Source organism: Lates calcarifer, linkage group LG11 (genome assembly GCF_001640805.2).
Source record: "Lates calcarifer isolate ASB-BC8 linkage group LG11, TLL_Latcal_v3, whole genome shotgun sequence".
NCBI lineage: Eukaryota > Metazoa > Chordata > Actinopteri > Centropomidae > Lates > Lates calcarifer.
In genome coordinates, this window is record NC_066843.1 from 10,841,241 (window position 1) to 10,854,999 (window position 13,759).

Genomic DNA, 13,759 nt, shown 5'->3' on the forward strand with positions numbered 1-13,759 from the left:
GTGGGGTAGAGTAGGAATAAAGGGGAGAGGAGGGGTGAAGCGTTCCCTCCCCATCTAACTGCAGAGCCCCATGTCTGCGGAGTCCTGAAAGGAGAAGAGATTGGGGACATGGATTTTGGAAAGGGGGATTACTGGACAAGATCATAGGCATGCCTTCACAGATAGCAGAGCGTTCATTACACACACACATAGCCAGTCAGATTTTAACTCAGTCAATCTGCCTTCAACGCTCAGACATCCAGCTAACCCCCTGCATGGAATCAGACACCACACAGACAGATAATCCCTTAAAAAGTCTGTCATTTGATTTTGCACCCCCCTGACTCAGGGGCCACAAATAAGAATGTATATACCATGCATATACATGCAAGGGTGCAGGCACACACACACACACACACACACACACACACACAGGAGGAAGGATTTGAGGTCACAGCATGCAACTAATATTTGGGGTTTGGGGAGAGTAAAGGATTATTGATTAAGTAGGGCAGTGGCCAGATGTAGCAACACATTACAGTAAAATTCAACGATAGCAACACTTTGCAGCAGTCTTGCCCAGTGATCGTAACATCTGATTTGAACAGAGTGAAAGCTTTGACATTGAGTGCTTTCACTTCCCTCCATCAGTAATGGCCTTGCTAATGTGTCTCTCTGAGGCCTTTTCATTCATGTCTAATATACTGCAGGTCCATCAATCTGTCCGCACAATACCTGATTTCTCCTCTGTGTCAACATCACAAATCCCAGGTCTCTTGGTTTGTCCCTGTTCTTCATCTGTAAGCCATTTTCCATTTCTTCATCCCAGCCCTTTGTTTCCTCAGCCTGTCAAACATCTCTCACTCGGCCTCCTTTTCCTGTCTCCTGCTATTTTTTCCCTCTCAGCATCCATGTCATGCGCTCATCTCCCCATTAGCTCAGATTTTAGGCTTGTATCAGGAAATGAAATGAAAGCCATGCAGTTTGATATTTACATGATATAAGTGATACATTTAGCATGAATTCAGCATCTCAGTGTCGATGAAGCTTAAGTTAAGCTGAGCCTCGCTTGGAGTGTGTTTGTATACATAAGCCTGAGCATATAAATGGAGCTGGCAGGACCAGAGAGCAGGACCAGACTCAGGAAGGAACTCCACTCAAATTAATCTCTACTGGACGGCCCAGTAAAGGAGCAGAGCCATTTTTGGGTGTAAGGAGCCATCTCCTAGGTGAGCACCATGGCAACAGCCAACGTGGGCCCCAGCTTTCAGAGCTGTCCTTTTCAAGCGCCCGATCAAAAGTGGCAGGCCAGGTTTTTTGTTATGTGGCGTCTCTTAACTCTCTCTCTCATGCCCATTCTTCTGCCTCTCCTTTTCTCTCCCTGCATGACATGGTCCTGGCCTTGTTCACTAGGGAGGCTGTGAGAAAACTGCGGAGTGCGAGTGTCTGTGGGAAAATGTTGCCAGACAACACAGGGGTATGTGACAGTGAGGGCAAGCGAATATCATCTGCGTGGGACAAACTGGGGATATATGACCAGTTTAGAGCTATACTGCACTTTTTTCATTCGATATGCATGGCTGCAAAAAAATTATGAGAACTGTAGATTTGATGGTTTTCTCTTTGCGCTTGAAAGTTTGCATGAAGATACATGTGACTGGTATAAACACAAACAACCATTACATTTACAGCATCATCAGACTGGAATGACCTTTCTTATTCACTCAAATCTATCACTTCTATTTCCTAATTCTAACTCCAAGACTTTCAGTTTTCAAACATGCGTGTTCACTTACTTTTGGCTGTTTTTACCTGTGTTTCAATACTGTTTTTGTTCTCATCTTTATCTATAGCCATGCTGATTGGTCAGTTGGCCCACCCTTCTGGTCCAGACTTAATTATGCACACTTGTTGTTTTGTTTCCTCTACTGTTCAAAGTTTACATGCCTCATTTGTCGCTATTTTCTGGTATTACTTTACATGGTGTGGTAGTTATTAATTCATTTGATGTCTTTGTTAGTTTCATGGAGATGATGTATGTACTAAAGATATAGTAGGTGTAGTCTGGGATTGTTGAAAACAATCAAAAACAAGATAAGCTTATCATCAAAGGTAAAAATTGGAAATACAATAGCTCTCATCTACACCCTACATATGTCAGACTAATGATATTATGGTATTTCAGTATGTTCAGGTACAATTCCAGAAAATAGCTGAACTATACTTCACCCAAAAACAACAACAGTACTCATGTCAGGTGTGGTGGGGTTTATTACATTCATAGAACAGTGATTACCAGAAATGTTACAAGGTGCATGTCAACCAGTACAGTAGTCGCTAAAAATAACATCACTTAAAGGTTATTAAAAGTTATGTCCACATCACAAAACACATGCTGAATAATTAATTTAATCTCTTCCTGCTATGTTTGGCCCTATGGATGGTAGACACATATAGCATACAGTAAGTGCTTCTCTGTTTATGTTAACAGAGAGCCATCTTGTGGATAAATGGGGAAGTGCACAGACAGAGATAGCAGCTGAGACTATACAGTGTGTTGTTATGGTAGTTTTTCCATCAGGAGATGGGTATTATTAAAAGACAGAAAGGCAAGATGAATGAAACAATGAGCTAGAAGTGCGCACATGGAAATGTTCAGCTGATTCCCTGTTTTTATTATTATGTATAGACTCACCTGCATTATCTTAAATCTGTAACCTTCATGTACTCCCTAACTACTCCATCTAACGAGAGCCCATGAGCGGCTGTAGCCAACCGAGGTAGCGTGACACTTTCTGGAAGATGTAGCCGTTGCCACAATCGGCCCCTGCCGGCTGGCTCACCACCCCTGTGAGGAAGAACACCTCCCTGTGCAGGGTAAGCAAGGGGCTGCCGGAGCCCATGCTGCAATCGGCATTGGTGCGAGGAGCGGTGCAGCCCATTTTATTGGTCAGCAGGTTGGGGTGAGTCTCCAGGCACTGAGGCAACCCTTTGTACGCCAGCTGGTTAAGGGTGAGCTGACCCTGGAGAGCAGATGTACCTGTGGGTTCTTTCCAGCCAGTGATGATGGCAGGGAGCTCTCCTGTCATCAAGATGCTCTCGGCAAAGTCTCTCTCTGGCAGACAGGCAGCAGTCACCTCTCTCTTAAAGGTGATGCGGTCGCGGAGCTCAATCAGAGCCAGGTCATTTTCAGGACGACCCTCCACGTAGCGTGGGTGGACATGAACTAATTTTACGTAGAGCGTCTGCTGTCCATCATCATTGTTGATGTTGCGCTTGCCTGAGGTAAGAGAAGACATTCAGGATGATGGTGTTTCTCAAGCTCATGCTCACACACACATATATAGAGCTGCAATGATTGGTTGATTTATCGATTGGTTGATCAAAACAAAATTACTCTGCAACTATTTTGATAGATAATCAGTTTAGTAATTTCTTGAGCAAAAATGCCAAATATTTGCTGGTTGCTGCTTCTCAGAAGTGAAATTTTTAAATTACATTTTGGAAATAGGCCAGTCAATTATATAAAGAGATTAATTATGGTTTTAAAATATCTAGTAAAATTGGATTTTAGCACAGATCAGCTCAAAAATATTTACAGCTCTGAAATAGAAGAGGCTGCCTTTCTGTAAAAGTTAAAACTTGTTCTCATGGTCAGTTTTATCAAAATGTGGCCAATATATATATATATATATATTATAAATCCTTGTTGTTTAGTTGAACTGAACTAAATTATATCCTGTGAAACTATTATGTATTTATGTAATTATGTAATACAATAATCAAATATGAAATCCTCATTTCAAACACGTGGGCCATATAGACACCAATAGCTGCGTTAGGCACACTGGCATTAAGAAAGTTTCAAAGTCTCAACGAGATACATTTTGAATAGATAGAGTGACTACTGTCAACCCATGATTTAAATAAGGAATTAGATATAAGAGCCTTTATTTATATATGACGATAAATACAAAATGTCATCTCCTTCATCTCCTCTTTAATGGTACGTCTCCATCTGTTCTACCTCTCCTTTTCCTTTGTCCACTGCTTTTGTTCTGCACCTATACCTGACTGCACTCTATCCACCTTCTTTGCTTTGGGAATGGAAAATGTCTCATGTTACATTAGTAAGTAGTCAAGTAACTTTTATATTTGCTTTCAATCTGTTATTGTTGTTGCTTGTAGTTGCAAAGGTGCGATTATGTGTTTCGTCTACTCACCAACGACCACTTGGAAGTTGTCGTGTTTGTTGGCGCACTGAGCTGAAGTCAAGACCAGATTCTCCTTCAGAATCACTCCGCTGCAGAAACCCGCTGATACTGAAGTTTTCAGGAGAGCCTGCAAACAACACAATGAATATGTGACAATAAGACCCTGCATTGCTGTTGGAGTATCTTTAATATGTCACAGTGTGCGAGTGTGTGTGTTCCTACCTGCCAGGGACACTCTGTAGAAGTGCAGGCAAGACCCTCAAAGTTGCTGCGGCTGTTGCTGAGCAGTCTGTCATTCCACCGACTCAGACTGCTCACCTTGCCGCAGGGGAATGGAACTGAGAGGGGAATGTGAAACAGTCATGATTACTTTTCTGTCGCTTGATTGTTTCTCCTTCTCTCTTAACACTGGAAACTTGACATACCTGCAGGCTCGCACTTATCCTTATCTGTCCGACTGAGCTTCCATCCACGGGCGCAAGAACACTGGTAGGACGTGTAGCCTGGTTTACAGAACTGGGAGCAGCCTTTGTCCTTTTCGAAGACGCACAGGGTCTGGTCTGTGCCGAGGAAAAACAGAGAGGGGAGGGTTGCAGTGCTCACACCTCAGATAAAGAAACAATGATGATCACATGTGACTTTCTGGCATCTCCTCCTCACCTTTCTCACAGTGGACCCCTGTGAAACCTGACTTGCAGACGCAGTCGTAGCCTCCCACGCTGTCTGAGCACAGGGCTCCATTCTTGCAGGGGTTCCCCACACACTGGTCTCCGTCTAAACACAGACGTCAAGTCTATGAGGAGATCTAATGCACTGCTAATGACTGTGCAGTGATGGAAAATCATTTTAACACAGCACTTACCAATGTAGACAGACCAGAAGATATCCTGCGAGAGAAATTATACACGGTAAGTGCACAGTTGAAGGCGCACAGTGGGGCTTTCTCTGTCATTTATACAATGCATTCATGAAACAAGAGGCAGACAGTGGGAGGTAATAAACAAGAACTTCACAGTGAAATCCTGGAGCTCACCGTGCGGTACGAGTCCTGGAAGAACTTTCTGGCCTCCTCGTAGGTGCACACCTTCTCCATGCAAGCCTGCTCCAGGGTGGAGGCCCGGAGAGGGTTACTGCCGTCGACATTCCTCTTCTGACGGGAGATCACCGTGCTCGCCTGCTGCTTATCCAAGAACACTGGAGGAACAGTTAATGTCTCAGCTGGTTCATGCACAACAGATTGAACCTATTTACCTACACTGATTCAGTGACAAGCAGAATTCAGCACCTGTTTTGTAAGGCTCCCTGAATCTGAATACTTATTATTCTTTTCTTACGCAGAGGCTAGGCTGACATGTCATACTCAGCAGGCTGCCATCTTGACCTCCTTTAATTGCCCACCTCTTTTTCCACTCCCTACATCTCAGACTACACCATTTGTTTCTGAGCTCTGCAGTCTCATCTGGCTCCATGCCAGCCCTCTCACCTGACTGGGGGGTCTGAATGGCTGCCACGACCCCAGCCAGAAGACACAACAGAGCGGCAGATGTGGTGGAGGAGCCCATGATGACACTGAAGGCGTGACCCAGATCTGAGTCAAGTTGTCAGTGCGTTAGGGATCAATGTGTACTCCTAGAAAAAAAAAAACAAGCAGATTACAGACATGATGAACAGGATGATTTGTGCGAGAAAATGAAATGAAGGAAGCTGAGAAAAGGCAGTTAGTTAATATCTTAAAGGTTGTAATGTTAAATTATGGCTGTGCATGCAGCACAAACAAATTAAGACACTTACTTATGAAGAATAAAAATTATTGCCTCTTTTTGGCAGAAGCTGGCTCACTTGTTTATGAGGTCGATCAAATTGGATTATTAGGGGAACTCTCTGCTGCAAGGATGTGTCATGGAAGCTGTTTGTATTACCTTTTTATTGGATGTCAAAGTAAAAATGTTACTATTTTCAACCCTTTTGATTACAGTTGTAACCGCGGTCTCCTCTAAAGAGGTAAATCTTAAGACTTTACATCGAAAAAGGTCAGAATGAGATATCAACCCAGGGTTACACAGGCACAAACATAGACCTTAGGCACCTTTTGTGTGGGAAACCCTTTGGAGCTATAGTCACATGTCTGAACCAAGTCTGTATCCACAGCTGTTGTGGTGATATAGGGATCCTACAAGTCTTTGCAGACATAGAATCAGGAAAAAAGATTAAAGAACCTCAACATGAGATCTCTCTACCAGCGTCTTACCCTTCCTTAAATATTTCTGTCATTTATAGTGTTATTTTGTAGAGGGACTTCCGCAAGGGGGAGCTATGGTGTGACAGCCTTTGTTGTGGGCGTAGCAGAAGAAGAGAGTTCAGGTAGGCACGTGTGAAGTGCAAAGAGTCAGTCACTAGTCGAAGATAAAACAGCGTGCCAGCACGCGACTGGCTCGCATATTCAAGTGAAGGCCGTCCCTTCTGTAGATAGACTGGAGCCAGGTATGGAGGCTAAGAATCCTGCTGAAACTCCAATGATCAGGGTAGTGTCGGGGGGCGGGGCTGAGTGACAGCGATGTCGGGTTCAAACTTTGACTGAGCTTGATGATGTTGGTCGGTGGAAGCGGCATTTGGACTTGGACAGACCAACCTGCTCGGGCGCCGGGGAGGAAGCCGGTTCGACGCAGAGCACTCTTCATGTGAAGAGTAGAATGGATCCATTTTTTTTACCCGGGACCACAGAGCTGTTTCGCCGTTGGATAACCGGAATTTGGTCAGCCAGCCATCGCAACAGAAGTTGTCCCAGCTGGAGCAGGTGCCCGGGTCTTCATGGGAAGCGGCATCTTCGACCACGGGGCCATCAGCAGTCTGAACCATGGCATCAATTGGAGCTACTTCTCTGAGAGCCGTCGGATCTCTTCCCTGAGGTACATAATGACTCTTTTTGCTTTTAAGCAGTCCTCGCAGGGCATGGTAATATTAAACCTGTTAGATTCACAGAAAGGTTTCCCTAGAGTGGTTATTGTGCTGGGATCTGTAAGATTAGCAGAAGTGGCCTAAAACAGGATAAAATGTCAGTTTTCCACAAAGTTTCCGACGTGCAAGCACAAGCGCCGATATTTGTGCTTATTAAATAATGGGTTCTACCCAATCCATTGAGTCTACAAATGGGAAAAATGCTAATAAACAGTTTATAAATGTATTTGGTCCGGGTGTCCATTGGTGAGATCTCCCTAATGAATTAAAGGGCAAAAGAGACAAGCAAGATGTGGTGCTGGTAGAGGATTTCCCATAATCTGGCAACTCAAAGGTTGCTCAGTTAATAATGATAATTGATCTCTAATGAAACTATTATAAACCCTCTATAAATGGTGCCATGTCAGAGAGTGGTGTCCAAGTGGGACCACATTCTTATTCAGTTTTTTGTTTGTAAATAATTGATTAGTATTGATCCAGTAAATGACTTCATTGTGTTGTGCCATCAGTGATGGTGCAGTTTTTCTCCAGATCAGTGTTGTAGTAGTAGCATCAGTGGGCCTTACAGACCCTATCTGTTTACCTGATTGTAAACAAACACTCTCTGGCCCTTAAATAATATAGTTTACGTTTTCTGCATTGGTAGCCAGCTCACTGGAGCTCAGTGTGTTTATTTTAAGTTTAAGGAAGCTCATGCTCTCTGGCTGTATAGCTTTTGGCATCCAGATAGCATTAGCTCATGTGAAACAAAACAAAGGTGGAGCCAGATCAGCTGTAACGCATCTCGTGTGCTGCCGTAATAAACGCGATGCTGCGTTTCTACAAACTGCTACAATGTTACATGTACAAAAACATTTAAATGGCATCAGATCCGTCAGTGTTTTCAGGGCGGATCTCCTCGACAGAGACACATGAGTCTGTGTAACGGTACGAAATAATAATAACAGCAGCAGAAGTAGTAGCAGTGATGTTCGGTACCTACCTACCGCTCCGAATAGAATCAAAATACCAATCCGGCCTGATCCCTTTCCTGGTCCCGAAACACTACGCAGCTTCCTGGACGGATCGGGCCTGTCGATCCAAAATAACGGCCGATGATTACATCCAAGCCTGCCCAGTCTCCTCACCCTCCCTCTCTTTCTCTCTCTCTCTCTCTCTCTCTCTGTGTGTGTGTGTGTGTGTGTGTGTTTACGTCTTTTGATGGGTGTAATTACAACGGTGAACCACCCGAGAGCGCTGTAAGACAGAGCTTACTGTGCAGTACAGTATGTTGGCCTGCAGGATCAGACACACTGGGACTCCCAACAGTTTGTTATCAAGAGCCTGCAAGACACACAAGGTTGAATTTATACGGCCATGATGTTAAAGTAATGAATAAAAACGTCAGACAGACAGAAATCAACTAAAACAACACCAGGGTCAGGAAACATAAACTAGGCTACGATAAGATAGCACTTAATTCATCCCAAATATAATTCATGTGTTTGAATAATAATTTGCAGATGTTATTGTTGACATTCCTGCTTTCAGTGGGTCTCAACTTTTGGTTTGGGACTGCCAAAGAGGTTCACTGGGGATCACCAGATAGAGGGAGAAGAAAAACAGGGGGAATACATGTTACACAAATTTGTGCAATATTTTTGTGGCTTTAGTGTAATTTTTGCTTTCTCTTATCAAGTACTGGGCACTTTGACCTCCTCAATCATAAGCAACAGTCTTTTGGTTGAACTGCTCTCAACCACTGTTGTGTGTGAAAACTAGCAGGGACCTGGGTTTAACATGTGTCTGTGTGCTGTAATATATGCAGCTGGAATCTAGCTGGAAAATCACTGTTAAGTGACACATACAAACGTAGGCCTGCTATTTTCCTCAGCTGTGTGATGGCAATCAAGAACTCCTCTGATGTGCACACTCGATCAAAGAAAATGGGATGCTGCCTGTTGTGATCAATAAGAGAAGCCTAAATGCAAACAAACACACAGCAGTCTAGACAACAGCAAACAGACAATGACCAGATTGGAGCTCTCCATAAATCAGCTAAAGCAGACAAGTAAAAATCAAAGTGGACAGGAAGATCAGATGGTAACTGTTGAGAAACTGAGGGTGGAGATGCTGTGAAGTGTTTTGGCAAAGTGCAGAAAGAATAACTCTCACAGCTCATATCTACAGCGAAAATAAAAGTTAGAGGACTAAAACATTCAGATCATCCAGGAAGAGTTATGAGCCAGTATTTAGAGTCATTGCATATTTAATACCGAAGTTTATTAGTGATTCGTGGTAGCAGTGATGAACACACACACACACACTGATCAGAGCTGCTGCAACTAGGTCATCAAGGCTACACTTTCCAAAACCAAAGTCGCTCCTCAGTGGTTTTATTTCAGTGGGATTGTTTGTGAGAGCAATGTAATTTGCAGACAGGGCTGTGGGGCATTAGTCTCAGCTGCAGCCGTGTTAACTGTCTCCATTTCCCAAGTCTAATAACAGGCAGGCATTATAAGAACCTGCTCAGACCAGCTGGTCCCCGGTGCTGAACAGGGGCAAGAGCTGGACCTGCCCAGTCCGGGGAGACTTACCCATAGGTGGGGGGAGTGTGGGGGACAGCCTGCCCTGGCCTGCAGAGCAGCAGTTAGATGTGTAAATTATTAGGATTGTGGTAATTTCCCTTGCGATTGTGTGCGGTCTGAGGTGAAACCCGAAGTTATTGTTGAGTTCATACATGTGCTGTATGTTGACTCTGTGCACGTGAGCTGGCTTGCAAGCAGTAGTAGTGGAAAGCTCCCCCAATCATCCATCCATCTTTTTCTGTCAGTTATGTTTTATTCAATATCCCGCTCTTGTACTGTCTCTCACCCTCTCTCTCCTCTCATTATTCTTCGAGTGCCGGCTTTGAATTGGAGGGGAGCAGGAAAGAAAGAGCAGCGCAGCGCTCACGTGTGACCTCGCTGACCCATTCCTCTTCAAATCCGGGATCCAATTTTACAGGCGCACTAAACAAACAGCGCAGCCATCACAGAAGGCATCCATAATTAATGCCACCTGATACTTGACAAGTTTCTGATGGATTTAACAGCCTGGAAACGAAATCCCCGGGACTCCCTGCTCGTTGGGAGTCTTGATTACGCTCCTCTGCATTTCATCACGTTTCTACTTTTTAGCAATGCTAGCAGTGCTAGCAGCGCAGCACTTAGGATGGCAGTGTCTGTCAGTCCATTGGCCCAACACTTTGGTATTGAATTGTCTTAAAAACTATGGGATGGATTACCCATGAAAGTGATTATAGACATCTGTAGTCCCTATGGGATGAATCCTGATGACTTTGGGAATTGTTTTCTATTATTCCTGTTTTTAAACATTATCAATCCCCCACAAGCCCATGACAGCTGTCACTTGGCTTTCCATGTGTGGCTGTTTGGAACAGCTATAACCACAAGTGATTTCCGACATGGTTGGACGGCACATTTTAAGAACTAGTACTGAAAAGTCATAATACAGCCCTCAAGCTGCCAGTATGGTTCTTTAGAAGTGCTTGTTGGATGGTCGAGTAGCTTCGGAGGCCCCCGAACCGTCGCACCTTTCCGACATTCGGATTGGGTCAGTCTGGTTTCAACCATTTCTGCAGGCCGGCTGTGAGTGTGGTCATTCAGAACAACTATAAACACCATTGATTGGACAGAACTTTGTACGAACTAGCTCTGATTTAGTGTAACTCAATCATTAGTATTGTTCCCCAATACGTTGCCAGTCCTCTGTTACATCCAAGTGTAGTACAGTGGTAATTGTCATAGGCAAGGATCAAACCCAATTAAACAGCTTCAAAGCCACATAGATCAACTTTATCCTGCCCATTAACAAACCACAAATGTTAACACGGCATACAAACCAACTAACGTTTCTGTGCTATTTGAAGCAATAACACTTGTTTGGTTTTGTTCGTTTGCACATGTCCCCATGTGATAGTTCAGTTCATTGAGGACCTGACAGTGTGAGGTCCCCAGACAATGTGTGTAATGATGATGTAATGGATTAATAACACACACACACACACACGCTCACATGCTCACAAAAACACACAAACACAGTAACTTTAATAACCTGCATAGACCTTCCTTAACTCTGACCTCATACAGCACATATCACAGCAGGAAGTAATGAGGTCAGGTGGAAGTGTGACCACGATACATAACAACCATAACCTGCCCTGGTTTGGTTTTGAGGAGTAACACCACATTATAGTTACAGATCAAAAATACTCTCACACACATGTATAATATTTGTTGTCCTATATTGAATCCAGCTGCAAACAACAACCCACACACAACACAATCACGCTTATATCAAAGCGCCAGAAGATTGCACGTAATCGAGTTTGTGTGACAAGGACCAATGATGATGTTGTATTAAGTACTGGAGAGCAGGCAGGCGCAACCCCTGTGGGGGTCTTTCACAGCTACGCTAGCTACTCTTGAAGAATCACCTTCCTCTGTCCCACATTTCTCCGTGATCAATTCACGTCAGCAGGCCATATTTTATTTAACACTTAATCGTGGCGCTCCCCTCCCTGCGTCCCCCGCAGCTCATTTGTTCACATGTGGGAGAAAAGAATTAAGAGCATGCGATTGCTCCTTTTCACTCTTCTCACCTATATCCTCTCTCCTTCCCACTTCACTTTCCTACATCTGATTCAAGTGGAACTCTGCAGAAACGGGTCAGCCATTGTTGAGCATTCTAATTAATTAACCATTCCTTCCAGTGCCCTCTATCTGATGGGCAGAAGATGGTGTAATTGAAGCTCCAAACAGGTGTTTAGATGCTCCTGATTCTCTTTTGTGATCTTACATTTACCACAAGCTCGGTGACTCATGGGTTCTTTTCTTCCTCAGAAACCTCTGTCTTTCTCTCTTTCTCGGTGTTATAACTCTTTAAGCTTGTCCGCCCTCAGGTCCTTGTCGCAGCTGCATGGGCTACCTTTTAGATGATGTGAAGTATCTATCTCAGACTGGCTCTGTTTGCTCAGACCTGTGGATCTGGTGGCGTAGGCCCAGATTGTGCTGAAGAGGCACAGAGAGAGCAGAGACACAGCTGTCAGCTCTCTAAATGGACATGATGTTTCACTGTGCTCATGCCAGAGCTGCTCTGATGTCTGCTTTCAGCACGTATAGCAGCTCCTATGAGCCCAAAGGAGTCTATAAATCATTCATAGTGAGAATAATGAATACTATATATTCACAGTGCTGACTACATACTGTAAAAAGCACAATACTCCCCATGGCTTGAAAGTTTCTCCTGAATAATATCCACAATTTTCCCATACTGAGAAAGAAGAAGGGCACAGAAAGAAGTTTTTGGGAAGAAAAAAACTCGTCAGTAGTTCAGGTGTGGTCTTTCTTCCAAATTATGGCTATAAATCAGTAGTGGAAGAAGCATTTAGATAATTTGCTGAGCTAAAACTAGCAATACAAGTAATCCAAAATATGTAAAATAATGTACATGTACACAAGCAAAATGAACTTTAAGTGTCCAAATGAATTAAGCAGAAAACGGCTTAATTATCATTATGAAATATCAATTATTATTGAATAACTACTGTTGAATTAATGTATGAGCAGCATTTTAATGCTGTACCTTAATGCTGGATAAGCTGATTTGAACTACTTTATATGTATGGTTGTTTAATGTGTGACAGTGCATCATGTTTTATACAATGATCATATATTTTGTGTGTACAAATCTTAATCTGTGCTGTAATTTTAGCTGTCATATAAAGGTTATGAATGCAGCATTTCCCTTTCAGATGTAGTGGAGTAGCTGTATAAAGTGGGATAAAATGGAAATAACTGAAGTACCTCAAAACTGTATTTACATGGGGCAGACTTAATTTAAATTTTCTGTCAACAAGTGTTGGCATGGTAGTGAGAAAAATAAGGAGAAATATCAAATATTGTTTGTTTGCAACAGGTTGTTGAGTCGCTTGTTTTTCTTCATTTCATATTATTAGACATTGATTTTTTACATTTGTTTTTTACTGCTGAATAAGCAATTTTGAGACGTTACTTTCAAGAGCAAATTAATAAACAGCTCCCACTTTGCATTTCAATATTGTGCATGTACTTCCCAAACGTTTTCAGCTACTTTGCGCGCGCCCTTCATTAGGGTGGAGAAAGCAGTGGACTGTTGCGCTTATGATGGTCTACAAACTGTGTTCTTTGGATCAGAAATTACATTTTCTAGCCTAAACAACGAAAAGCTGAATTTGTTAAGACTGACAGATGAATCTATAAAGATAATAATTGTCTGTCACTGGCCTGCTGTCGGCATCAAAGCAAGTGATAAACCAGAAAGCTGGAGTGTGTCTTAAGAAGGAATAATTGTGCTTTTCAGTGTCAGCCTTGTGCTCATTAGCACATCTTAGCTAGAGATTCAGACAGTTCACACTGCATGGCAAATGAGATTGAGTCCCAACCCCCACTCCCACACACACACACCCCTACACACACACCTACACGTGTCCAATCACATATATTTATACTGTATGTTATTTTCATGATATGCAAATACACTTGTGGACGCTTGTTTCGATTCAAATGCTCGTGCGCTCATTTGTGGACAAA

The 13,759-nt window shown here is 43.1% G+C and overlaps 1 protein-coding gene across 2 annotated transcripts; it reads right to left on the bottom strand.

The window, feature by feature from the left end:
* Positions 1 to 2,232: 2,232 nt before the first annotated feature.
* Positions 2,233 to 8,310, bottom strand: proza (protein Z, vitamin K-dependent plasma glycoprotein a). 2 transcript variants are annotated; one of them, XM_018680879.2, is made up of 9 exons: positions 8,135 to 8,310; positions 5,677 to 5,822; positions 5,227 to 5,387; positions 5,056 to 5,080; positions 4,854 to 4,967; positions 4,619 to 4,753; positions 4,416 to 4,531; positions 4,203 to 4,320; positions 2,233 to 3,259 (listed from the first exon to the last, which is right to left on the bottom strand). In XM_018680879.2, the coding sequence occupies exons 2-9, from the start codon at positions 5,753 to 5,755 to the stop codon at positions 2,724 to 2,726; spliced, it is 1,284 nt and encodes a 427-aa protein (XP_018536395.1). In that variant the 5' UTR covers positions 5,756 to 5,822; positions 8,135 to 8,310; the 3' UTR covers positions 2,233 to 2,723. The 2 variants fall into 2 exon arrangements, with proteins under 2 accessions (XP_018536395.1, XP_018536394.1); XM_018680878.2 differs by having other exon boundaries at positions 8,131 to 8,309.
* Between the last annotated feature and the right edge of the window lie 5,449 nt (positions 8,311 to 13,759).